The sequence below is a fragment of the Mustela nivalis genome (assembly GCF_964662115.1).
Source record: "Mustela nivalis genome assembly, chromosome: 10".
NCBI classification, from domain to species: Eukaryota; Metazoa; Chordata; class Mammalia; order Carnivora; family Mustelidae; genus Mustela; species Mustela nivalis.
Window position 1 is genome coordinate 95557382 of NC_139029.1, and position 27688 is coordinate 95585069.

At 46.7% G+C, this 27688-nt stretch overlaps 1 protein-coding gene across 3 annotated transcripts; it reads right to left on the minus strand.

The window, feature by feature from the left end:
* Nucleotides 1–514: 514 nt before the first annotated feature.
* On the minus strand, nt 515–17802 carry ANKRD35 (ankyrin repeat domain 35). Of its 3 annotated transcripts, none has more exons than XM_082685150.1 (15): nt 17776–17802; nt 17256–17375; nt 12060–12190; nt 11236–11324; nt 10815–10879; nt 9720–9777; nt 9460–9530; nt 9059–9165; nt 8308–8495; nt 7635–7672; nt 5451–7469; nt 3660–3749; nt 2328–2393; nt 1253–1352; nt 515–717 (listed from the first exon to the last, which is right to left on the minus strand). In XM_082685150.1, the coding sequence occupies exons 2-14, from the start codon at nt 17292–17294 to the stop codon at nt 1290–1292; spliced, it is 3024 nt and encodes a 1007-aa protein (XP_082541276.1). In that variant the 5' UTR covers nt 17295–17375; nt 17776–17802; the 3' UTR covers nt 515–717; nt 1253–1289. The 3 variants fall into 3 exon arrangements, with proteins under 3 accessions (XP_082541276.1, XP_082541275.1, XP_082541274.1); XM_082685149.1 differs by lacking the exon at nt 17776–17802 and adding an exon at nt 17656–17767; XM_082685148.1 differs by lacking the exon at nt 17776–17802 and adding an exon at nt 17635–17767.
* Between the last annotated feature and the right edge of the window lie 9886 nt (nt 17803–27688).

The window sequence follows — 27688 nt, forward strand, 5'->3', positions numbered from 1 at the left end:
TGGGCAAAGAACACAGACCATGTGAGTCTTTGTGCCTCAGATCTAGATGCAGGGTATGACACAGGATCAAATATTTTAGATTGTACAGCTTGAAGGAAATCCAGGTCTCTCAATTTCTCCTTCTTAAAAAAGATAGTGGACGCAGGAATCTCAAGACGGAGAAAAAAGATTAGAGCCAGATTTGAGAAAGAGAAAGAGTGTCCATCTCCATTTTCACAGAGAGCTGTTTCTCAATCATGAATCTTGGCCCATTTGTGGATGTATTGTGAGCAATATTTTTTTGCTGAAGTGTAACAGCAGAGACAATCATAGAGTGAAAGAGTAAGGGTAATTACTATTTCAGATATACGCACTATGATACAAAGTGTATTTCTTACTGTGGATCATAATCCAAGTTTGAAAGCTGCAGACTTTTGGAGCGATTTGTGATTTAAAAAAAGGGGGGGGGGATGAGAATGAGAAAGATTCCTCCCCTCACTCCCCTTTAAGCAGAGAAAACCAGGACATCCAACACTACATGCCTCCTGCTTTATTTTCCATAGAGCTGGCCTCCATGTGCCTCCTCCTCTGGTCTCATTAGTGCTGACTCCAGGCTTCAGGTTTTCAGGTCTGGGATCCATAATGTCAGGTGAAACCCCACCCACCCATCCCCACCAACTGCCCCCTCCTCCTCCCCAACCTGGTGGAGCCTCGGGCGAACAGGGACGCTCTTACTCCCTGAAAGAAGAAATTCAAGGGTGAAATGCACACATTTCCACCTCCCCAGCCTCCTCCCACCCATGGCAAGATGCAAAGCGGGATGTCATCCACCTGGACGGGAGAAGATGGCCATGTGCACAGAGGCAGCAATAAGAGTCAGAGGTGACTACCCTCTGAATGAATGGTATGCGAGTGAAGGAGAGAGTCTGGGGTTCTAGAGTCCCGCCCTAGCAAACCACTCCTTGCCACTCTGCTACCATGGCTGTCTCTAGACTGGGCCTTAGGAGAGCCACTCAGCCAGGCTTTTCAGTCCTCATCGTCCCACATCAGACCCCTTTGGTCTACCTATTCCCTGATTCTGCCTCTACCCAGGGAGTCCCCAGATTTTGTCTTCTCAATTAATCTCACTTCATATGCTCCTCACCCCTCAGGGCTCCCCAGTGTCAGGCGCCACTGCATGGGGCAAAAGGAGACTCCAAGTCCCATCCCTAAGCCTCTTTGCCCAAGTCCTTTCTCTGGGTTCCTTCCCTCATCACCCAGACCCACAACTCACCACAGAGAAATCGCACATCCCTCAGGGCATGGCTGTCTCACTCCTCCTGGATGCTGAGGATATGCAGCAAAATATTGTACACATCTTGTTCCATGTAGCCCTGTAAGTGGTGGGAAGGAAGGAAAAGGAGATGATGAACAGGAAATGAGGAGAGACAGGCAAGGGAACGTTCTGTGGTTTCATGGAACGCTCTTTCCTCTGTGCCCTGGTTTATAGTGTGTGACTTCTCCATGGCTGTCTCCTAGTCTCTACAAGGAAGATAATGATGTCTACTTGCTGGGACTGCTGTGAGGGTTTAAAAAAAAAAAAAAAAAGATAGTGAATATGAAGCAGAGCACCTGATAGACAACAAGTGTTCAATTCTTTGTAGCTATCATTCTTCCTAATAAAGGAGCAAATGACCCATCTCTTCTTCCTTAGTGAGGGATAATTTGGCTCAGGCTAAAACTGAGAAAAGGCATAAGGAACAGGAAAAGGCCTTCCAGTAGACCAGGGTATTGACAAGGAGGGACAAACACCTCTCCCCACTCACATTCATGCACAACCTCTCTTGATCTACCTAAGGAGATCCAGAGACCTGGCACTGGAACATTTAAAGTCCAACTGTCCGGGGTGCCCAGGTGGCTAAGTTGCTGGGATTGAGCCCTGAGTAGGGCTCCCTGCTCTGTGGGGAACCTGCTTCTTCCTCTCCTACTCCCCCTGGTTGTGTTCCCTCCCTCACTGTCTCTCTCTCTCTGTCAAATAAATAAATGAAATCTGTTTAAAAAAAATAAAGTCCAGGGGCACCTGGGTGGCTCAGTGGGTTAAAGCCTCTGCCTTCAGCTCAGGTCATGATCCCAGGGTCCTGGGATTGAGCCCCTCATCGGGCTCTCTGCTCAGCAGGGAGCCTGCTCTACCCCACCCCTCCCCCCGCCTGCCTCTCTGCCTACTTGTGATCTCTGTCAAATAAATAAAATATTTTTTAAAAATAAAGTCCAAATTTCCAAGAAATTACAGGTATATGCAGGTAAAAAGAGGGATCCCAAATGCAACACCCCCCGCCCAATGTGCTGTCGCTACCTCCTCCCATGCTCACCTGCGCAGCATTCAGCAGATGGTTCCTATAGGTGGAGATGATCTCGTCGTGATTCTTCTGGGAATCCTAGGAATGAGCATCAGTGAGAGATCTTGTGCCCACCCTAGCACACCCACCCTGACACACATACTACCACCCCCCCACCAAGGATGAGGAAAAATAGAATGAAGTGGTCAGTTGTTGGTGGTAACACAAACTGGTGCAGCCACTCTGGAAAACAGTATGGAGGTTCCCAAAAAAGTTAAAATAGAACCACACTAGGATTCAGCAATTGCACCACTAGGTATTTATGCAAAGGATGCAAACACAGTGGTTCGAAGAGGCACATGCACTCAATGTTTATAGCAGCAATGTCTACAAAAGCCAAACTATAGAAAGAGCCCAAATGTTCATATACAGATGAATGGATAAAGATATGATATATATCTATATCGATATCTACATCTATATGTAGAGATTCTATAATGGAATATTACTCAACCATCAAAAAGAATGAAATCTTGCTATTTGCAACTATGGGGGAGGAACTAGAGGGTATTATACTAATCAAAATAAGTCAGTCAGAAAAAGACAAATACCATATGATTTCACTCAGACATGGAATTTAAGAAAACAGATGAACAGGAGAAGATGAATAGGGGAAGGGAAGGACAAATAAAATAAGATAAAAATGGGGTGCCTGGGTGGCTCAGTGGGTTAAAGCCTCTGCCTTCGGCTCAGGTCATGATCCCAGGGTCCTGGGATCGAGCCCTGCATCAGGCTCTCTGCTCAGCAAGGAACCTGCTTTCCTTCCTCTCTCTCTCTGCCTGCCTTTCTGCTTACCTGTCATCTCTGTCAAATAAATTTAAAAAAAAAATTTTTAATAATAAAACATAAAAATAAATAAATAAGATAAAAACAGAGAGGGAGACAAAACACAAGAGACCCTTAACTGTAGAGAACAAACAAACAGGTTGCTGGAGGGAAGGTGGGTGAGGGGATGGGGTAATTGGGGGATGGGGTAATTGGGTGATGGGCACTAGGGAGGGCACTTGATGGAATGAGTACTGGGTGTTGTATGCAACTGATGAATCACTAAATTCTACTCCTGAAACAAATAATACACTATATGTTACTGAAATTAATTTAAACAAAAATTTAAAAATTAAAAAAAAGGAGAAGAAAGAAGTGGTCAGCTATACCAATTAGGCTCCCTTGGCCCACCATTGGCCCAGCCTAGACCACTGCCTGACCAGGCCTCTACAATTCCTAGACTTTTTCCCTCACATACATCACTTCCACTGGCCGCCCTCTTTTCTAGCAGCATCTATTTCTCTGAGGGCCAGAACATACCTGAAGCTGTAGGGCAAGGCGAGCATTTTCTCCCCGAACAGCTAAGACCTCCTCTGAAAGCTGCTCCAGCTTCTTCAACAATTCCTTGATCTGATGCCACAAGGAAAGAAAGGCAACTGAAGTGGCCCAAGTCATTTCCCACCCCAATACCATCCACGGTCAAGGTCAATTTCCTTTTAGTGGGTATGTAATATATGCCAGGTACTTTTATACACATTGTCTCAATTAATACTCAAGACATTTCTTCTTCTGTTCTGAGGAGAATAATACTTCACTGAAGGAAGTATTAGTATTCACATTTTGCAGATAAGACTGACTTAAGTGACTTGTCAAAATCATACAGCTAGTAAGTAATGAAATAATGATTTGAACCAAGATCTCTTTGAATTCATGGCCCATGGTCTGAAGTCTGCACTGGATCCTGCCCTATTCATGGTTGTTGACCACCAAGAAATAAGAGATGAGTTTTGTTTTTGTGGTTTGTGAGACTGAGGCACAAACTTGGTTACTGATAACCAGCAGTAATAGGAATGGTGGCAGTAGGAATTATAAAAATAGCTCACTTTTATTTATTGAGTGCTTACCATTTACCAAAAAGCATTTCTAGTATTTTAAATATAATGTCTTATTAATGTAATCTTCCTGAAACCCTATCATTATCCCCATAGTAGAGATGAGAAAACTGAGTCTTAGATGAGATTTGGAGGCTTTAGAGAACTCACCCAAGATCAAGCAGTAAGTTTTGAAACTGAATTTCAAATCCAATGTCAAACTACACTATTTTCTTTCGCCCATTTATCTACATCATCTTTTCCTTCAACGCCAACACAAAATTCCTCCTTTTTTTAATCAGCCCCACTGCACACTGATTGCTATTCTGTATAACATTCCTTCTTTGTGTGCCCTCTGTATTATACAAAACATATACTTCCTATATCTTTTTTAAAATTTTATTTATTTTGATGAGAGAGATCACAAGTAGGCAGAGAGGCAGGCAGAGAGAGGGGGAAGCAGGCTCCCCGCTGAGCACAGAACCCCAGGACCCTGATTCTCCCTCTCTTACTCCCCCTGCTTGTATTCCCTTTCTGGCTGTCTCTCTCTCTGTGTCAAATAAATAAAATCTTATAAATAAATAAATAAATAAAATTACTAAATTCATTCGTAAATGGATTTTTTTTTTATGATTCATAAAACATGCCTCCTAGAAATGTACAGCCTTTACACTGAGTTCTGGAGCAATCCTTGGGAAACTCCGGTTTCTAACACAGTGGTTTTCAAACGTTTTTATTTGATTTGGTGTTCTCTTTGCCAATGGAAATCTCTAGAACTCCCTCTGACTGAAGTGGGTGGGGTGGGGAGGAGAAGAGGAGCTAGAGGCTAGTCTACTTTTCTAACCCCCATCAGCCCCCCAGTTACCTCCCCAGAACCCTAGCAAAACCCCAGCAACCTGGGCTAATCTACTTTTTAAGTGAAAGTATTCATAACCATAATCCCTCCAGGGCAGTAGCTAGCTGGCTGCGACCCGCACTGCTTCTGCATCCTGAATCCCCAACTGTAATACTTAAGCCCCCTTCTCTCTTCTGTTTATACCTTAGCCTCACCACTAATATCAACCCCAATTCCTGGAGAAACGAGAAACAAGAGCCCGACGCCGGGGAACACAACGGTCCTTGAAAACCACAGGTGCTCCGTTACAGGTATTAAACTGACAACACAAAGACAGAGGCAGGCTAAAAAACCCCCTAAACACACGGCCACTTACTTTCCCTACCGGCTGCCCAGCCTGCTCACCTTGGCCTCCTTGTCCCGGCAAGCCCCAATGAGATGGTCCACCTTATCTTTGAACTGCTCAGCTGTTTGCTCAAACTGCTGGGAGCGCGCGCGCAGCTCGCCTGCCTGGCGCTCCTGCTCGGCCGCGCGTGTGGCCAGGTCCCCGCTCCGCCGCCGCTCCTCCGCCACCGCCTGGCGCAGGCGAGCCATCTCCCGGCACGCTGTGTTATACTTTTCTAGCAGGGCCTTCAGCTCCTGGCCCCACGCCTGAGCCTGGGCCACCAGCGAACCGCGCGTTTTCTCGTGCTGCCGCAGGCTAGCAGCCTCCCGGGCCCGCAGCTCGGCCACTTCCTCGGTGGCCTGGTAGAGCAGCTGCTTCAGCTTCCCGATCTCCTGGCTCTTCCCGCTCATCGTGGCCTGGACGGCCCGCAGCTCTTCCTCCAGCTTCCCCAGGTCTTGCTCCAGAGCCGCCACCTGGGGCGGTGCGGGGGCTTCTGACAAGGTGCCCGGCTCCCGGCGTGGGGCCAGGGTCCCCCGCAGCTGCTGGTTTTCCTCCTCCAGGCGAGCCAGCCCCTTCTGGGCCTCGCGGTGCTGCTCCACCAGGGTGCTGATGCAGGCCTGCAGCTCCTCCAGGGGCTCGCCCGCTGTGCGCCCAGCACTCCCCTTGCCCACCAGGTCTGGTGGCAGGTAGTTCCACAGCCCTTGGAGGCCACTGCTCTGGGAGGCCAGGCGCTTCCGCAGTTTCTCGGTGGCCTCCTTCTCCATGGCCAGTTCGTCCGTCAGCAGCCCCACACTCCGCCGCAACTGCTGCAGCTGGACCTGCGCCTCTGGCTTGGGAACGAAATCCTGCTGGAGCCGCTGGCTCAGAGACTGCAGCTCCCCCTGCAACCGCTGCCTCTCCTGCCCCAACTCCCCCAGCTCCTCCAGCAAGTTGCTATTGCTCCGTCTCAGTGCTGCTACCTCCTTCTCCAGCTGGCCCTTAGCCAGACAGCCTCCGGGTAGCCGTTCCCCTCCAGGGGCCCCCAAAGGCTCTCCCCGGGCCCCAGGAGCCTTCTTCTCCTTCCCTTCATTCTCTTTGGTGATGATCACCAGGCCTGCCTTTGGGGCTCCCTCTCTGGGCTCCTGAGCAGGGGCCTGAGGTTTGCCCTGTAATCCTGCCTTTGCCCGATCCAGCCTCACCAGCACCTGCTCTAGCCTGGCCTCCATCTTCTCCCAGGCAGCGGCTGCAGCCTCCACCTGGGGTGTCCCCAGAGCCCCCTCCAGGACTGGTCTTGACAAAGCCCCCCGGGCAGCATCCTTTTCTCGCCACACAGCAGCCACCTCCTCCCTCAGCTGTACAAGGAGCTGATTCATGGCTGCTGGGCCCATGGGTTCAGCCGCTGTGCCTATCGGGTCAGCCCCAGGGGCCTGGGGCTTCTCTTTCTGACCAGCCAATGGCTCGTCAGTACCATCCCGGCCAAGGGCCTGTCCACCATTGGCACTCAGCTGCTGTCCTGTGGCTTTCCCAGCGGTCTCACACCTTAGGCTCTGGGGTGGCTCTTGTTCTTCTGGCTGGAGCCTTCCTTGGGCTTCATGCTGAATGCCCCCCGAGGCTAAATCCTCAGCCTTCTTAGGAGCTAATGCTGGCTTGGTTGCCACTGCGGCTGCTGCCTGCTGCTGTTTCCTTAGCTCTTGAATGTGCTTGGCCAGCAGGCCCAAGGGACAGCCCTGTTCCATTCCATCTCCTCCAGGCCGAAGACTAGAGCCCTGCCCTCCGGGAGCTCCAGGCTCTTGAGCTAGGAGGAGCCCCAGCTCCTGCACCTGCTCTCGAATCTGGTTCTCCAGGCCCAGGTAGGCTGCAGCCTGAGTTTTCGCCTCTTCAGTCTTTTGCACCAGCTCCTGCTCCAACTGAGAAACCTTCCTCTGCTCCTCTTCATACTTCCACCTCCACTCATCTGGGTATGGGTCTTCCTCCTCTTCCTCTTCCTCCTGCTCCTCCTCGGGCTCTGCTCTCCATGGGCTCTTAGGTGGAGAACCCATGTGAGGCTCAGATGAGGAGGCCTACATAGAAAAAGGAATAGTGAACTAAAGGCAGGCAGCTAGCCAAGACCCAGGAGGGGTTTTCTTATCTTACTCTCTCTCGATGCCCCCAAGAATCACTACCTAAGGGAAACCCCAGTGGGACAGCCTTGGGTGGGTCGGAAGAAAAGGCATGTAGGGTCTTACCTGGGATGCAAGATCTGGATGTTGAACAAGCCCCTGACCTATGCGAGAAATCACAGGGAAAATGAGAATAGAGACAGGTCCTCTTCTAGCCCACACTTTATCTTCAGACTTTTTCTGAGAAGAACATTCCCCCAGTGTGAGGACCCTTCCCACACATGTCTTCATGGTGCCGGGAGCCACCCCTGTTGAATGGGTCCCCAAGCATCCAGCATCCTTGGTTCCCTTATCCTGGAGACGGGCCAGCTTGTTCATTTTGTTTGCTCACTTATTTAGTGGGCCTGGTGCCAGGCACTGATGGGTACCAGGATCTCAGTGTGGAGCAAAACAGCAGTGGCCTGTCATCTGAGGGCTTTCCAGTCTAGCAAGGGAGATGGAGGGTGACTGGCAAACCATACAAATAGATGAACAATCACAACTCATAAACATAGAGGTAGTCGAGCCAGAGTTGCCTTCTGAGGGGACACAAGGCTGCATTAAGGACTTTTGCGACCATGCTTTGGGAATTTGGGGTCATTTCACAGTAGCAGCAATCAGTAAGTTAAACTCTAAACTCAAGTGAAAATTCTTTGTCAGAGGGATTATTTCAATGGGAATAAATGGCATTCTAAGCAGCTTCCTGGATGCTAAGGCTCTCAAGGAGAATTGTGAAGTTAAAAAAGGGACTCAGCTTTACCTCCCCGCTGCCCCCGCCGGTTCAGAGCCTGCCGCAGCAGCCGACACAACACTTTGTCTTGAGTGCGAAGAGCATAATGCAGAGCGTCGTGCCCTGTGCCATCCATTGCCCCTGCGTCTGCCCCATGGCTCAGGAGCAGTTCTGCTACCTCGGCGCTGCCTTTCTCACAGGCCAGGATCAGAGCCGATCTGTGAGTGGGGACAAAGCTGGGCAAAGGCTTTCCCCAGGAAATCCAGGAGTCCTGCTTCTAGAAATTCCAAGGCATGAAACCAGACCGCCCTGCCTTGGAGCTGCAGCATCAGAAAGCCAGGAGCCAAGTAGAAGGGCCCTATTTTCATCTTTTCTTTATCGAGGTTCCACATAAATTCTTTATTGGAAAAAGGATCCCATTGTTTAGATGGTGGTTTGAAACCAGTAAATTGAACTAATGGATCCAGAAGTATTGATTCGACTTCCAGGGTCATCTATGCTGGTCATCTATGCTGCTACCACCACTATGGTGGTAGCAGCTGAATAGGAAAGTCTAAGTAAAACTTTCTCAGCTCCCTGAGAGGAAAAGTGCAAAGCAGCATGTAGCTCTTCCAAACAACTGCTCAGAAGGAAGGAGGTTCCCAGGAAAAGAGAGACCAATCTTTCTTCCGCAAAACACACGCACACATACACGCGCATGCGCACACACACGTTTGCCCAGGGGCTCCTTTCTAGAGTGGTCAATGCCTGGGTTTGAGCTGGGGAGATGGGGAAGGCTCACTTGTCATCCTTGTCTGTGACATTAACTCGGGCACCTCTCTGTAGTAGCTGTGAGCAGATAGCTGCATGACCCCCCAGTGATGCAATCATCAGGGGTGTCCGTCCATCCTGCACAGATTGTGGGAAGGGAGGTCACGAGGAGCCAGAGCTTGACAATTTTACCAAATGCCCTCTCCCGACACTTCTTCAAAAGAAAAGCCCTCTTCAAAAAAAAAAAAAAAAAAAAACTAAAAACAAAAAACAAAAAAAACTCTTCTGGGAGGGAAAGGAGGAGAATCAGGGGGAGAAGGAAGAGGAGGCATGCCCCCCCTTGCCCCACCCTCCTCATCCCAGAGCTTAGCCAGTCAAGCTCAGAGAGAGCAGCAGCCTCCCTGTGCAGGGCCCTGCCCAGCAGACACTCACATTATCCAGGACATCCAGGAAGGCTTCATGGTCACACAGCAGGAGCACACTGGAGGCACAGCCAGAGGAGGCTGGGAGGATTGAGGGATGATTGGGTTAAGGAGAAGCAGGAAGGACACTAGTCAGACTATGACCCAGCATTCCCTCCAACCATTCAATCTGTCCTGCTCTCCAAATGTCATCCCACACCCCCTGCCTTCTGTCCATGGTCCCTGCAGTCCTGCTTCCCCCCAACCCCACCCCCTGTCCCCAGCACACACCTGCCCAGTGCAACGGACTACGATTTTCTGCATCCACAGCATCTTCGTTGGCGCCATGCTGCAAACAGCCACAAAGGGAAGCAGCATGGGGCATGGTGGTACCATCCTTATCCCATACCCCCACCCCCGCCCCCCGTTGGCTCCCCAACTTCCATAGCACTACAGTGAGGGGAAGGAGGACCATGGCTCCGGCCAACTACTAGGAGAGCCAGTCCACTCCTTGCAGATTATAGGCAGCCTTGAATTTCAGCCACAGTTCTTAAACCTAGGGCCTAAGAAAAATCAGATGATAGACCAATAAGTATGTTAGGGAAAATGATATCTGAGTCCCCGCGGGATACTTCAGGCTAAGCATTGGGGAACTTGGAAAGGTCAGGGAAGAACAAAAGCAGAACAGCCATTTGCCCAGTGGCCTGCTGAACTGTGCCTTTTGCACTTTTGGAGACAGGTTTCTGGATTTTCTGCGTGTCATTTCACATATATATTTCCCTTAGTGCCCCTAGACTGCAAGTCCCTTAAAAGCAGACAGTAGAAGTGTGGATGAATTTGAACACCTCTGTCCTCCTTCCACCTGCCCAGCCACTCAGCACTCCATCTGCGCAGGGCTCTACTGATGGCTTACAGAGGACTGGCCAGCAGTCCCCCGGGGAACTCTGCTTTCTGATCTGCCCTCAAGGGCCGCCTTAAGCATGTTATCAGCATGTAGTGGGTGTTACCTAAATGCTTGTGAACTGATGGGTGCAGGATTACCACCTGTCTTTTTTTCTTTTTTAAGATTTTATTTATTTATTTGACAGAGATCACAAGTAGGCAGAGAAGCAGGCGGGGGGGTGGGGTGCGGGGAGCAGGCTCCCTGCTGAGCAGAAAGCCTGCTGCGGGACTCCAACTAGATCCCAGGACCTGGAATCATGACCGGAACCGAAGGCAGAGGCTTTAACCCACTGAGCCACCCAGGCACCCCGGATTACCACCTGTCTTACTGGGGAGGAGAGCGGTCCATGTGACCCAATAGTGCATGTGACTACAAGTGCAAGATAGAAGATGCTGGGCCCACTTGTTCCCTTCACTAAAGCAGTACTGAGAGGTTGCTCCTACCTGCAGCAGAACTTTGACACACTGTGGCTGACAGGAGATGGTGGCCAGGTGCAGGGCCGTGCTTCCTGGAAAGAGAAAGAGGGGAGATGGAAGATGGATGGCCCTACGCATGCCGATGACTCACAGGGAGGGAAGGCAAAAGACGCACAGATAATCAGGGGGAGATTAGAGAGAGAAGCTCTCAGCCCCACAGGGCCAGAAATTCCTGTTCCCCGAGTACCTGGTACCTGTGGTGGAGGTGGGAGTGGGGGTTGAGGTAAAGCCAGCTTGCAGGGAGGAGCGCCCTGGGAGGATGCTGGCCAGAACTGATGAGGAGAGAAGTGGGGGGCTACACTCGGAACCTCCAGGGGTTGGCCCCCACCACCACTGTTGCTCTAAAGGGAGAGGCCTGCCGTGGGGCCCAATGTGCGGTCTAACTCACCATCCTCATTCTTGCTGTTGATGTCAGCCCCGTTCGCAAGCAGTATAGTTAGACATTCTGTCAGGCCTTTGGAGGCTGCCAGATGGAACCTGCCAGAATCAAGGCCAAGGAGCAGAAGGATGAGGGGACTGGGGGATGAGAGCTACAAGAATATTCATAAGTACTACCTGCTATGCTCCTTCACCTCAAGCCAGTCCCCAAACTAGACAGGGAAGTTCCCCTATAGCCTGACTTTCTGAGGAAAAGGCTCTGTGGCCTACTGTCACAAAGCCAGAGGAGGTTGGAAGCAAAGACAGAAATGAGAGCCATAGGTCTCGAGCAAGCTAGACTATTGCTCAAACACAAAAGAGGGCTGGCCACTGGAAGGGACAAGGGATAATATCCCTCTCATCCTAATCACTCCATCCAGCCATGTGATGCTCATGGCCATTACCACTTTGCTCCTAATTTCCCAAGCTACACACCCTCCTACTTGAGCAATAAAGAGATGCCATCTTTAATGAGTGTACCTGTTTTCTGTTTGTTTCATGGGCTTTATGTCCTTTTCTGCTTTTTCTTTCCCTTTTTTTGGGGTGGGGGGGTGCAGTTCTGTCATTCTGGACTGTGAGGGGGTGGGACTCAGAGACAATGTCTCTTCCCTCACTGTGTGCAGCCCTTGGTGTGTAGCAAACAAACGCTGTTAGACACGCTTGCTGGTCAAGACAAAAACGGCTCTGGGGATGTAGGGCTTCCCGGGTCTTACCTCCTTCCGGGTTTAAGGCTTTTAATGGTAACCACATATGGGGGGGCGGGGGGAGGGGGGGGACTTGGGACGGCTCACTTACGGGGACTGGCCATTCGAGTTCAGCTTGGTGGGCCGGGCTGACTTCCTCGAGGCCAGGGCAGCCACGCGTCCCACATCCCCCCGCTGCACCGCCTCCAGCAGCTTCTGATCACGGCGGTTCCATCTCTCCACCTGGTCAGGGGGCATGGGTTGTGTGAATACAGGGGGCAGGAGTGGGATGGGAAAAGGAAGGGAGGAGATGGCTAGGGTGCCCTGCAAAGAAAAGGGACATCCATATGCAGCTGAGAGACTACTGCTGGCCTTTGTCAGCCCTGGGTCAAAAAGTGCTTGGACTCCTGGATTAAAAATCATGTTCTAGTACTGAAAGTGTAGTATTTAGATGTCCTTTTTTTTAAGTCATCACGTGACTATTGGGGTTAGGTGCGCATGCTCAGAGTGATCCCAGCCATGACTCCTTTCCCCTTTCCTCTCGGGGTCTTGCTGGAGCAAACTGAGCCACATTGCCTCTCATCTCCCCAGGCTGTTCAGCCTCTTATCCTCAGATTTATGAGAAGTCAAGGCACCCAGCATCACATTACAGCTAGGAGCCCAAATACCCAGCCATTACATCTCTGCCCTTGGGCATTGGGTCCCAAAACTGGAAGAGGGGGGCAGAGTTTCTTTTTTCCAGCCTCATTTCTATGCCCTTTATGCCCTTCAGCTGGTTGCTCTTCCCCTTCCAAAGCACAACCACCTAACGGCAGAGATAAGGTCTCTGGGTAGGCCTGCAGAGGCAGCGAGAGGCAGCTCCCCTGCTCCTTTCTCCCCTGCCCTCCCTCTTCTTTTCCCTGGCGGGGAGCAGCTGTCCCCAGCAACAGCCACACCTGGGCTTGCATTGTTCTCTCATTCCAGCTTGACTTTTTGCTAGTGGTGGGGGTAATTACAATAATTGAGGTATCACAGGGCATGAGAGACAGCTGTGTAAAACACCCAGGGCTGAAGCCCAGAAAGGCCTGGTTGGATCCAGAGAGAGGAAGGGAAAGGAAGAAGGGATGCAAAAGTCTGTATGATAGTGAAAAGACTCCTGGATGAATATTTTGTCAGCAGGCCTGAGGTGAAGGCCTGGGTCAGCTACTTTCTCAGCTATGTGACCCAGGGTAAGCAATTGAACACCTCTGTGTCCTCATCTTTGACACGTGGGAAATAATAACTACCTCATCACGTTGTGAGCATTAAGTGAGCTAACCTCATATAAGGCATATAAAATCTCTTCGTAAACTGGAAAAGGCCATACAAGGGTATGGTATTCTTATAACCAAACAGGAAGTGGTGAAGGATTGCTGGTGGCACCTTAGATTTTATGAGGTGTCATCTCAACAAGAAAGAGGCCTTGGGAGGAGGTGGGAAAACATAGGGTCTGCAGAAGCCAAATAACCAATTTTCAAATACTGTTTGCCCAGCCAGGGAAAATTATATAGCAAAAACAGGGAAGTTTTGAAATGCCCAAGCCATAAAATGATCTCAGGCTAGGTGGATTCTAAGGTAATTCTTGTAATTCTTCACAGTCCTTTCCAGTGCTATTTCGATTAGCCTCTCAGCATCCCCGGAAAGGAGTTAGAGCTGATATAATTGGATCTATTTGAGAGCAGAAGAAACTGAAGCACACTAAGGTTGGATAACTGTCCCAGATCACACCACAAAACAGGGTAAAACTGAGACTAGAACCCAGGCCACCTGGCACCCACTCCCGGTTCGTACCACCAGACCACACACACTGCTACAGAGTTCTGGGAGAAGGTTTCCTTATTACCATGTAACCAGTCTAAGACTGCCTCTAGGCCAAAGCCACCCACTCCCAGACGCTACTCCCTGCACAGAGAAGAGTCTCCAAACAGGTTGTTTCTCAAAGGACAAAATAAGCCAAATGACTTCTCCCTATACCAAGTAGACTTGGGGACCTAGGAATAATATCATCTAATGGCCCTTGGGGACCAGTTAGCCTCAGAAAAAAATCTGGAAGCTATAATTATATCTCCCTCAGGGGACACTGCCATCAGCTGACCTCAATCTGAAGTTGTCTGTTTAAAATCCTGATTCTAACACTTTTCTATCCTTGTGAATTTCGGCATGTAACAACTTCTTTGAACCTCAGTTCCCTAGTGATGTAACAGGCCACAGAGTAAGGGCACGATAAAGGCTAATCCCAATCCCCATCCTTCCCAGCATTGCTAGCACATTTTGGATATGCCAGCAATTCAGGGGTCAGAATTCTCCCTTCAGGGGAGCGAGAGGAAGAGCTCTTGCTCTGTATCAGCCAACGTATAACGGCCAGGCTGTAGAGACAGTAAAGGGGCTCCTTAGCAAAGTAGATACTTTTCTTTCCAACTAGACAGCTCTAAATCTGCCTGACTTATTTCCTATAATCTTTTCTACTAAGAATTTAGGAGAGATGGAAAATTCATCATGACCAAACCTCTGCAGAGCTAGGGTGAAGAAGGACAGAGGGATGCTTCCGAATTCCAAATCCATCTACCGCTCATCCCAGCGCCTCTGGAAAAGAGGCCCTGGATGACCATCCCAGCCTCAGGGGAGCAATCACCACTCTAATCAGCAGTGTCAAAAACAAGGATAAGCTTTGTATTTCTGCAGCCAAGATTAGGGGGCTTTTGTAGAAGTAATTGCAACCTCTCCTTATCTCTGGCTGTGTGCTGGTAAGCTTCCTATTGAGATGGAACACACCAACAGCAGAGAGAAAGAGTGGGTACACCTGTAGGACAGGTGATTGGAAATGGAAAGGCTGTTCTAGAGGAACCAGGAACTGACTCACAGTTTAGGGGTTTTTTTGTTTGTTTTCTGTTTTTTTGTTTTGTTTTGTTTTTGTTTTTGTTTTTGTTTTTTAATGCAACTAACATTCCTGCAAGCTGATTCAGCGCCAACTGTTTAAAGCTATTTTCTGGTCCACTTCCTACATAGGCAGAGTAAGCTAATATGTAAGACACCCTCAAAGGCATCCTCTATTTGACTAAAATAAAATGAGATCATAAGAGCTAGGTGTGTGTGTGTGTGTGTGTGTGTGTGTGTAGCTTCCTATATTCTGGATAATTTAGATTAATTTGAAAATGATCCCTGAACTGTCAGTCCTGGTCTCAAAGGAGGCAGGGCTTTGGCCCTGGACCCAGGGATGGGAGTGGAGACAGGCAGGGAGAGTCCGCTGGCACGACTTGGAAACCAGGTTTTGGGAGTGGCCGGGAAGCCTGTCACACTATTTCTCTGACAAACGGGTTCAGAGTGGTTAACCACCCAGGGAGTGGAGGAATTTATCATAAGGGTGAGGAAGTTTCAGGAGGAAACAATTTGCAGCTGACACTGGCCTAGTTGTAAGCTCTTTGCGATCCCATCCTGACTGAGAAACCAGTTTTCTTTCCAGTTGGATAGTTGTAAAGCCACCTGATTTACTTCCTATGAGCTTGTTATACTGAAGAGAGTTTAGAATGGGTGTAAAGTCTTCATGGCCAAAAGTCTGTAGAGCTGGGGTGAAGAACAGAGGGATGGATATTTCCAAATTCCAACATTCAGTCCATTGCTCCTTCCAGAACTTTGGAAAGACTGGAAACCAAGGATTGGAGAACTAGGAAAAATGAAATAATCTCCCCATTCCTAAGGGCAGGCAGACTCCACAGACCTGAAAGGAAAGGGAAGTGTGGAGGACTTTCAGTCACTAGGGAAGAATCCATGTGAATGAGAAAATCATTATCAGTTAAGACAGAGTCTGAGTTGCCTCAGTTGCTGGTACCTATACTAGTCATCCAGATAATGCATTTTGATTGGTTGATCTATGCATGTGGAGACTATGTGAAGAAGCAGTTGCAAGTGGGACAAGAACAGGCCTCAACAGAGTTCCTACTCTTGCCTCATAGCTCGCTCCCTTCCAAGCTTCTGCGGCCTGCCCTTGAAGAGTGTGAGCCTAGCATTTCTCATGTTTGCTTATGAATGACACCAGTAAGTCGGGTTAGGCTGAGTAATATTCCCACAGGTCCACAGGTCATTGGCTACCTCACTTCTAAAAGAGCCATAATCCCAATCTCCACAGAAAATGCCATCCCCAGATAGGAGGTATCTGCAGGGAAGAAACAGCTACACCCTCTCTGTGTGCCCTACCTTCTATAATCAGCCTTGTGTTGGGTTCTGGGAGAACTTGGGGGAGTCGAGTGACTTCTACTGGGAACTCTGAGCATATCTACTCTATCCTCTTCTCCTACTATCATCTTTCCCTAACTCAGTCCGGGGAAGCAGAGAGTACAAGCCCTAAGCAACTGGATGAGGGTTTAGAATGAAGGAAAATTCTGGGGAGAAGCAGGTGGAAGGCCTTGACTGGCCCAAGAACCAGTCTGATAACCAGACACTGCGGTGAGCTGGCCAGGGTGAACTCTGTGGGCAACTTACCCAGTTCCCTGGGGAGCAGCCAGACAGCTATGCCTCCTCTGCTAGGGCCTGCAGATGGCGGACTGCAAGATTAACCCACAGAGAGCAGGCAGATGGAAGTTGGGGCAAAAAGGGTGTGGGACAACCGCTGGGAAGAGAGGGGCAGAGGTTGATGGGGGAACAGGAGGAGACTGCTGGTGTGGGAGCAACCAATTGGAAAGAGGGTTCGAATGATGTCAGAGAGCCAGTGGTGCTGATGAGAGAATGGGAGTGGAAGGGCCATGGGGTGAGATGGGGGCAGGGACAGAGGAGACTATGAAATAGGGCTTGGGGCAGGCACAGACCTTTGTTGGGCTGAGAGGAAACAGCAAGGATAGAGCTATATGGGAGAGGATTGTGAGGACAGGTCAGGGCTGAAAATGGGGCCGTGGCGCAGGACTTGGGACATAGAGCAGAACTTGGGGCTGAGCAGGGGCTGGGGATAGGACAGATGCTAGGAGGTGTTCAGTACTAGGAGATGGCAGAAGTAGACAGGGCCTTTGGGAAGGGGCAGGGGCTGCAGGAAACATCTCAGAAGTTGGAGGTGTATATGCTAGGACGACAAGAAAAGGCCAACGGAAAGGAACTTGGGAAGGCCCGAGGTTAGGAAGGCAAGTCAGAGGCCAGCGGACAGGGCCTTGAGGAAGGCAGAGCCGGCAGGCTGCACTGCGGGAGTGGAAGCGCTGGAAAGACCCAGAAAGAGAAAAGGCGATAGTGCATGAAGACCGGACTCAGAACTTCTGTCACCACAGAGCTTGGACCCCAGCCCCATCCTCCCAGACATTTTGGCACCTACCGCCACCTGTGAGCTGGAGCAGGAGAAGAAGCGCTTCATGGCCGGGGCCAGGGCCACGGGGGGCGGGGACGCGTGGAGAGCGGGGCTACAGGTTCCCGAACCCGAGGGACTCGGCTGTGGCTATGCGAGAGCGAGCTGTCAAAAGCCAAGTGGGACCCGCCGCGGACCCGCCCCAGGTCCCGCCCCAGGTCCCGCCCCAGGACCCGCCCCAGGTTCCGCCCCAGGTCCTGCTGGTTTCAATCGGGTACGAGAAGCCGAGAACCAAGCTTAAAACTCCGCCCCTGGCCCTGCCCAACTCTGACGTTGCAGAAGCAAAAAAACCCGCAGTCTTTGGCGGCGACTTGGGCTTGGTCTCAAACCTCGCTCTCCCAAACCAAACCTGTCTCCAGCTCCAACCCACACGGTAGAAGGTACTCCCGCAGGGACTAAAACTCCTCTCCCAGCCCCGCTCCCCAGCGCAGGTTCAGGTGCAGCTCCGGCCCAAGCCCCGCCTCGGGCCCGCCCCTCCAGGAGCCGTTACTGTAGGCCCGCAGGTCCGGGATTCGTTGGGTGCGCTGTGGTCTCACCAACTGTCGCGTTTAACCGCTGGTGACGACACTCTTATTATATCCAGAGACCTCTGGCCCGCGTAGTTTACCTCTGCTTCCTCCTCCCAGTCCCGGGCCAGAAACCCAAACACAGAAGAGGCTTTGAAGAGAGCTGTTTGGAAACCAGAGGAGATGGGGGTGCAGAGCAGAGGACTGTGCACTAACGGTGCATGACCCTTCGCAATCTGGGAAACAAAACCTGAGGGGAGCGGGATCGGACTTAATATTGCAACGCAACCTCTAAGTTAGAAAACAGCACAGTGGGAGGAGAGAATACTTATTTTAAGCAGCCCCCATCTGAAGTAAACACCGCAAAACCATCTTCGCTATTTCCACTGCCCTTTAAATTCAGATTCTCAGCAATTCTTGCTTGACCAGTCAGTTCCAGCTAACTGGTCTGCCTGCCTGTCTTTTGCTGAGGGATAGAGGCAGAAAAATGTTCACCTTTAGCCGGAAAGGCTTACCTATAGCCTGCATAGTTTCAATAAGGATCAAATATGTGATGGTTGCTATTTTTTTTTTCCTTTTTGAGATTTTATTTACTTGACAGAGAGATCACAAATAGGCAAACAGGCAGGCAGAGAGAGAGGGCGAAGCAGGCTCCCTGCTGAGCAGAGTCGGATGAGAGGGTGGATCCCAGGATCCTGAGATCATGACCTGAGCTGAAGGCAGAGGCTTGACCCCCTGAGCCACCCAGGTGCCCCCCATGGTTGCTACATTCTTAAAGGGTCTCATGACTGCCTGTATATCTCACTAATAGTTAATATGGAAATGAGTGATAATCACCAGAGAAATCTTGTGAAATTAGAAATTTGAAGAAGACATTTGTGATTTAATAACTCCCTGCACGTCCCCTCCCCCTTGAGCACTAAGCATATAACCCACAGCTTCATACAGCAAAAGTGCAGCTCTTTCTGCCCACGGTCCTATCTGTGTGCTACTTAAATAAACTTACCAAGCTGCATCGTACAACATCTGAAGAATTCTTTCTCAACCATCGCTTAATGATCGCACAACATTTTTGGTGGCTAGAACAGAGCCAAAGGAGTGAGTATCAATGCAACTTAGTAAATTATCTTTACCCCCAATGTTTGTTTCTTACATATCCTTTTTCAGAGATGTCCTGAATAGTACGACACTTTGGAATGTGTCTTGGCCGAATGCAGGACAGGACCTCTTGCCCATGGTTACACTATGGCTCTGGCTGCCTGGTGGGACACCATTACCTCGACCCTAAAGGCATTGAGCTCAGAAGTCAGACTCTCCTATTTTTCCTGTTCTTTTAATGCATATATTCTGGTCAGGCATGGGGTGGCCACATATGTCTTTAGGACAGCTGCCAATTTCAAGACTCCCATTTAAGGTTTCTGCCTAAATAACCAGGTGTGATTCCTTGATGAGCCTAAAATCCAAGATACTCTGACTGTGCTTCCCAAAAGAGACTGGTGGAAGCTATCACCTGGTTGGAGCACTCACCCAACAGAGGACTGCTTCTTTGGACTGGACTGTGGATAAAGCTCACAACAAAGTTGCCTGGGGGCGCCTGGCTTGCTCAGCTGGCAGAGCATGTGACTCTTGATCTCAGGGTTCTGATTTCAAGCCCCACATTGGGCATGGAGCCTACTTATTAAAAAAAAGAAAGAGAGAAAGAAAGAGGGATTACCCAGATTAGATAGGGGTTCCATACTTTCCTTTTCTCATATCTATCATTTTGTCCTTATGCATGGGCTGTTTGGTGTTCTTGGTCCTGCTCTCAGATTGAAAGTACTTCTATCTTAGATATATGATGCTTAATATGATATAAAATAGCTGCCGCTGGGTATTATATAAGACAGATGAATCTCGGGCCTGTATCTCTGAAACCAGTAATACATTATATGTTAATTAATTGAATTTATTTTTTTAATATTTTATTTATTTGACAGAGACAGAGCACAAGCAGGGGGAGTGGCAGGCAGAGAGAAAAGCAGGTTCCCCGCTGAGCAAGGAGCTGGATGCAGGACTTGATCCCATTACCATAGGATCATGACCTGAGCCAAAGGTAGACACTTAACCGTCTGAGCCACCCAGACATGCCAGTTAATTTAATTGCAATTTTTAAATGTTTAAAAAAATAATAACTGCCTCTTCTTAAAAAAGGCCAGGACCTCTACGTGACCCATTAATGATAAAGGCTTAGAAAGGATACTATTATTGGTTGTCAAATATATTGGCTCCCCCCAAATGGAAAGAGGCAACCCCAATCTCTGCAGCGTTTCAGTCCATCCTCCAGGACCTGCTGGTCCTGCAATGCGGAAGCAAAGGAAGGTCGACATCCCTTCTCAGGTAGTACAAAGGTGTCAGAGCCATCAAGAAAGGGGGACACTTCCCAGCTCTGAACCACAGGAAACTTTGGTAGTATTCCTGACGGGACACCATTCAGAAGCCTAAGGGGATTTTGGTAATGGACTCCCACTTAGTTAATGTATTCTCCTCATTCATTTTGTAGGAATTGACTATGGATTCAACTTCCTCAGTCCCAAAGGATTCCCCTATGGGCTGTCTTCTAACACACTGGAGTCTATTTGGACAACAAGATTGAAAAAAGCACCTTATCTCCTTCTGTGATAATGCCCGACCTCAGTATTCTCTGGAGAATAATGAAAAATGGCCCATTTAGGGGTTCTTAAACTTCAATACTATTTAGTACTTAATATTACACCCCTCCCTGAACTTAAACCTCCCACTTCAGATTTCCCCATAGGTGCTATAAATTGACAGTGACCTTTTAAGTTGAAAAAAAGTGAAAAGTCACAGTGACTTTTTAAACAAATGGACTTACTTTTAGGTTGACCCTTTGCAACATATTCAGTATTTAAGCTAATGTAAGTTTGTTAGTTTAATTAAGATAGACATGTCTTTGGAGTTATCAGGATTAATTAGAAAACTTTTATTTTACCAATGATTGCTAACGGTTAAATAAGCTCATGTTTTTTCTGTTGCAATTTGTCCCCAAGGATGGGTTAAAATGACAGTTAATGTCTGTCTCATAAAGTTCTCATGGGTAATTGTTAAAACAGCTTTCAAAATCTTTCCACCTGAAACTTTGAAGTTGAAATCATTGGCTAGCTAAATCTTTTCCAAACGAGATAAAATACTAAAGCATTGATTACTGAACACAGGTTTACGTGCTTTGGCTTCTTATCACAGAGAAACTGAGGATAACTGGGTCTCTTGGTAAATGTGCTTTATGGTTTATTGAAAGACTGTAGTATTTGGAAAAAACATGTTTTTAGAAATTATGAGATGCATTCATGGGTTTCAGATCTAAAGAATTTTGGTGTAATGGACAGTGCAGAGTTGGTTTACTACTTAGTTATCACTGAAGACTAAGGTTTCTAAGTTAAAATTCTGCTAAATGTAATTAGCATTGATAGAAATAAGCAACTTTGCATTTGGGAAAATAGGAAATATATGAGAAAGATATAGGAATGGAAGTACACTTTGTAGAGGGAAAAAGAAGATAATTTAGTCTTAAAACGAGCCTAGTGGTTTAGAGAGAAAAGCCTTAGGACAAAATTTGAATGAAAAAGTTGTAGACGGCTTGTAAAGGGATATCTTTGGGAAATAATTTTTTTTTTTTTTTACTTTTATCCATGCTCTTTTTTTTATTTCTAATATTCTCATTTTACATGATGTTTTCTTGCAACCAGGTAATAATTCCATGCAGCACTTCATAAAATAACACAAAATATTGCATCAAACTTCTAATGTGCTTTAGATATGTTTGGTTGAGCAGAAAACAGACCCCCTTGTCTTTTGATTTTATAATCCTACTGTCTTTACAGAAAGAATTAGCAGCACTACAACAGTCTTTCCAGCTCAGCTCTTAGTGATTACTATATAATCCTTAGTTTGCTGAAGTCTGCATCCTTTGTTATTGAGACTTAGTGTTTTCTAGAAACAAAAGGAAGCCACATGTTTATCAAAAAGCATCAGTGCAGGCAGCTGTAAGAGCAAGAAGAGAAAGAAAACCCCAAGCTTCCATACTGTCCTCTGAAAAATCTCATAATCTGGTGACTGGATCAATTTCTACAGTGAAGGTGGTCCTCCATCTCTCTTAGTGTTTATTGTTGTGGAAGGCATAGAGATTTCAGAGCCAGACAAATCCAAGTTTTAATCTCAGGTTCACCACTATATGTAGTTGTATGACATCAGGCAGTTTGCTTGGCCTGAGTCTCAGCTTCTTCACTTATGCAATGTAGTCAGAACCTCTCTCCCAGCCCAGTTGCTGGGTGGGTAGATGGTACGGAGGTATGGAGCCTCTGCTGTGAGCTAAGTCCTGGCAGCCTCCTGCCACACTGTTGATCATGGCCTCCTTTGTCTCCCACCTGTACCTGAGAGATGATTTCTATGACAGCAAAGATTAATAGCATGTTCCTGGTCTCAAAAAGCTTGCAATCATCCTTCAGCTGGAAATCCTCTTATAAAACATTTTCTCCCTTGGGAAAGAATTTTATGTGCAGTCAGGACTAAGCTTGAAATGAATTTTAAAAGTACGGTGGTATAGGATTGAAATTCACCTTTTCTCTTTGTTAAAAACAACAACAACAAAGTGTTCTTGGATTGTTGGTATACTCGTGATAAGAAAATATAAACAGTTTTTTTCTCTTTTCTTTCTGTCAACCCAAAAAAACAAAGCTTCTGTTTTGTTTGGTTACTTAAGCAAGTTAAAAGGTCTCAATGTTAAAGGAGCTCAGTTTTGCTAACAACTATACAGCTTCCTGTAGATTCCCTTATTGTTAACTTGGTTAAATGAAAATATTAATTTTATAAGCTGTAATCCTTTTTAGATATGTGCTTTAAAACTTTCTGAGGTGTTTTGGGGCGCCTGGGTGGCTCAGTGGGTTAAAGCCTCTGCCTTTGGCTTGGGTCATGATCCCAGGGATCGAGCCCCCGTATTGTGGCTCTCTTCTCAGCCAGGAGGCTTCTCCCCCTCCCCTCTCTCTGCCTGCCCTGTCTGCCTACTTGTGATCTCTGTCTGTCAAATAAATAAAAATATTTAAAAATAAATAAAAAATAAAAGTTTCTAAGGTTTTTAACAAACTTCTGAGATTGGTTGATTGATTATTTATTTATTTTTTAAGGATTTTATTTCCAGGGGAGGGGCAAAGGGAGAGGGAGAAGCAGACTCCCTCCCCACTGAGCAGGGATCCAGATACAGAGCTTGGTCCCAGGACCCTGAGATCATGACCTGAGCTGAAAGAAGATGCTAAACATACTGAGCCACCCAGGCACCCAACTTCCTGAGATTTAAATGGTAAATGAAGTTTTTGACAAATTAGGCTTATTTGGTGTGTTAAGTTATTCCAGAAGCACTGTCAAACTAATAATGATAAGCTGTAGGTTATGTCGTTTGGGTAAATGCTATAACTGTTCTAGAAATTATATGAAATTCCTTAAGGTTTGTTGGTTTTTTTAATATTTTATTTATTTGAGAGCAGAAGAGAGAGAGAGAGCACAAGGTGAGGGGCAGAAGGAGAAGCAGACTCCCTACTGAACAAGGATCCCAGGACCCTGAGATCATGACCTGAGCTGAAGGCAGAAACTTAGCCAACTGAGCCACCCAGGTGCCCCAAAATTCCTTAAGTTTTAATATGTTCTGGGATAAGGTCATCACTTGACGTTCTAAATATTAAAGTGTTATGTGTCACAAAAAAACTGATTTCCTTGTCAATTGCATTATAATGAATTCTCATATCAGATCTTTAACCTTGTCTATTTTTAAAAAGATTTTATTTATTTATTTGACAGAGAGATCACAAGTTAGGCAGAGAGGCAGGCAGAGAGAGAGGGGGAAGCAGGCTCCCTGTTCAGCAGAGAGCTCTCTTTCCCAGAGAGCAGAGAGTCCTTGGGCTCGATCTCAGAACCCTGAGATCATGACCTGAGCCAAAGTCAGGGGCTTAACCCACTGAGCCACCCAGGAAGCCCTAACCTTGTCTATTTTTGACTCTAGCCATTTATAGTGCTTGTTCTGATGCTCTTGCAGAATGAATTTTGTCTTCAAGGAGATTCACAAAAAGGATTTTTAACAAATATAGATTTTTGATATCTTTAAAATCATGGAATTGAACTGGGTAAGAATTTCCAGGACTCATGGGAAAGCTGCACTCAGATCAAAAATTAACAACACAGGACTGAGTGAATTGAGGAAGAAGATTACAGTTTTTTATGACTCTTCTTTGAAATATTGCTGGTTCTCTAATGTTTGCTCTTCCAGATTGATGATGTTTCTCTTAAAAGTTTCTTCCATGACTTACAGAAATATGATAAAATATTCTTTTTTATAAAGATTTTATTTATTTATTTGACAGAGAGAGACCACAGGTAGGCAGAGAGGCAGGCAGAGAGAGAGGGGGAAGCAAGCTCCCCTCTGAGCTGAGACCCGGATGCGGATTTGGGGCTCAATCCCAGGACCCTGAGATCATGACATGAGCCGAAGGCAGAGACTTAACCCACTGAGCCACCCAAGTACCCCAATAAAATATTCTGAACAAATTGAAGCAATTTTTCTCCCTACCCGAACATTCCAGAAATCAGAAACTCTTAATGACTTTTCTTTCTTCCACAGCAATTACAGTTATTTGCATAAGTTCTATAAGAATCTGTTCTCCTTATAACAGGACACCACTGGAAATATTGATTATATTACCAAGGCTTTGACTGAAATGTCATATTTAAGAGAGAAATGCATAGACAGTTTTAAGGAACTAAGGATGACTTTATGGGGCCAATAGAGCCCCTTGGAAATGTTGGCCTGATACCTTGATCACAGAGTTCTCAGTAGCCTCACCAGATGAGTAAAGAATGTCACTTCTTGGCAAGTACAAGAACCTCAAGATATTTGGGGGACCTCAAGAAAAGAAATATGCCCAAATCTACAGGTATTACAGACAAGTCTGATGACAACAGTTTGGCTTGGCTCTGGCCTTCAGAGGCTATTAAAAGTTCAAGCTAGAAATTCCTTATGAAAATTCCAGCAAAACAAATAAAGAAAGTTACACGATTAATCACTATCCTTGCCTAGCTTATGTAAATACTGAGGCCAAGTTTGTTAAAACTGGGCTGTTTTACAACCTAATTAGTCTTGATTTGGCTATCTCTGGAAAAACGGGTGAATTTAGAGAGAAAGATTGTGTTTCGATAATATATCCTTTTGGATGTTAGATTATAGTTTTGATTAGTTGTCTTCAAATAATTGTTTGCCTAAGCTAGACAACTTGAGGTAAATTTCAGAGAGATTTCCATAATAGCTCATATATAGACAGTCTTCCTTCTTATTACTCTGTCGGAATAATAGAAGGGACCCCACAGACATATGATTTTTTTTAATTTTTTTTAAGATTTTATTTATTTATTTGATAGAGATCACAAGTAGGCAGAAAGGCAGGCAGAGAGAGGAGGATGCAGGCTCCCTGTTGAACAGAGAGCCCCATGTGGGGCTTGATCCCATGACCTGAGCTGAAGGCAGAGGCTTAACCCATTGAGCCATCCAAGTGCCCCAGACATATGATTATTTAAACAGCTGGCCAAAGGGATGGACTCCCCCCAAACTGTGTAACTCAGTTGTCACCTTGATTGATTCTATGTGGCTGGGAAAACAAAATCACTCCTTAAAAGTCAAAGCATACCCACTCCATGGGATTAGCTATGAACTTGTGGAGATCATGGATGGCCCCATTTTCCCTATAACTGAATTGGAGAATGCACTTGGGGATGCCCTAATCTCTCAGGACAAGTCATCTCCCACTTGCTAGTGATTCCTTGAAATTAGAATATTGTTAAGACTGGACATTAGGCAAAGAAGGTTTCCTAATGGTTTTATCCCTTAGCCATATATATCCTGGCAACCAGGATATATCTGGGAACCAGGTATATATATCTGTATATATACATGTATATACATATACATATATATTTACATCTATAAATTTAAAATTACAAGTAGAGGCTTGGGACACCTGGGTGGCTCAGTAGTTAAGCCTCTCTGCCTTTGGCCCAGGTCATGATCTCATGATTTCATGATCTCATGATCTCAGGGTCCGGGGATCAAGCAGGGAGCCTGCTCCCCCCGCCCCCCGCTCGCCTCTCTGCCTACTTGTGATCTCTCTGTCAAACAAATAAAATAAAATCTTTTTAAAAAATTACAAGTAGAGGCTTTAGCCAAGCATACAGTGGCCACATTTAACCAAACCCAACATGAAGTCACTCCAATTCCAGCATATATAGGAATATTTCTACTACTAAAGAGTATGTTTCTTTGCCTATGGCAAATGTTACATGGGACTCTCCAGGCCATAAGAAGGCTTCCTCTTATCAAACTATTAAAAAAAAATTTAAGGTTTTTTATATATTTATTTGAGAGTGAGTGAGAGCAAGAGGGAGAAGAAGACTCCCTGTTGAGCAGATAGCCCAAGGCAGGGCTCGACCCCGGGACCCCAAGATCATGACCTGATCCCAAGGCAGATGCTTAACTGAGTCACACAGGTGCCCCTCAAACTATCAAAATTTTAACTGAACATGCCAACCCACAGATAGGCTCATGACAACAAATTCCCTGAGTATGTTGTCCTTCCTATCAAAACAGTCAGGAAAGATTACAAGTATGGGACAGATATATATGGCTTAGTCCTACAGTAGGACAACTAAGCAACAACAACAACAGTAGGACAACTATGCTGGGAACAGAAAAACCGTACCTTTGATTCATGATCCAATAATACTTGCCAAATGAGATAGCTCCCTCCAAGAAGCCTGTGAGCTTACCATTATTTTACCAGCAACCCATTGGTTTGCTACTGACTAGACAAGGTGACCAGATGTCAGATGCTAGCACCTAATGGAAAACAATAGTTATGTGGGCCAAATCTGTGGCCATGGTTTGCACCAGGCTGGATTGGAAGATGTACTACAAGTTATGCCTGGATTCATGGCCATAGCACTAAGACTAGCACCAGTCCTGCTAATCTTCCATATCTAAAACAATGAGGGACAGGATCTGTGTTCCTTGAGGTCCTTGATAAATACACAATTAAGGCCTTAAGTGACTGTCAGAATAGCATTACATTATGAAGCACTAAAGTAACTCAAATGTGTAAAGCATTTCTACAAAATAGAATGGCAGTGGACTTCTTAACAGCAGCATAAGGAGGAACATGTGACATTATTAAAGTAGAATGTTGTGTCCACATTCCAGATGATGACAAAAATATAACAGGATGACTTACTGATATAAATAACCAAATCAGTGCTCTTAAAGACCCTCCATTGTCTTAAAGATCTTAATGGTTGGTTAAATTCCTGGTCAGGAGGGTCTTCTTATCACACTTCTTATTTTTATTATAATATGAATTCTAATATGTTGTCTCTTTTGCTTTGTTCTCTCCTATTTTTGATATACATGCAAGCAGTTCTTGACTCCTTTGCCCAGCCAATAGATGAGCCTTACTACTCGAACCAATGTCCCCTCTGGACTCTACAGCAGTGACCTTCCATAATAGTTACTTGTAGAGATAGATCAGTCCGTAGGTAAGGACATCTCTACAACCCCTGTCAGCTTGAAGAAGTTACAGAAAATGAGCCCTTTGTCTTTCAACAAGCTTAAAGATTTAAGGGCTGAAGATTGATCAGGGGGAAATGATGAGGGACAGAAGCAGAAACATGTTAACCTTTAGCCCAAAAGGTCACCTATGGTCTGCATAGATTTGGTAAGGATCACATTCGTGCTGGTTACTGCATTCTTTTTATTATTATTTTTTAGTTTTTATTTATTTGACGGAGAGAAAGAGCACAAGCAGTGGGAGCAGC

Excerpts from the sequence above, each read along its gene's own strand:
- ANKRD35 (XM_082685150.1), bottom strand. The coding sequence starts at position 17,294 with ATGAAGCGCTTCTTCTCCTGCTCCAGCTCACAGGTGGCG. Across the intron at positions 7,673-8,307 it reads CCGGCGGGGGCAGCGGGGAG|GTCAGGGGCTTGTTCAACAT; the intron begins GTAAAGCTGAGT and ends TTTCTCGCATAG. Across the intron at positions 2,394-3,659 it reads GCCTTGCCCTACAGCTTCAG|GATTCCCAGAAGAATCACGA; the intron begins GTATGTTCTGGC and ends GCTCATTCCTAG.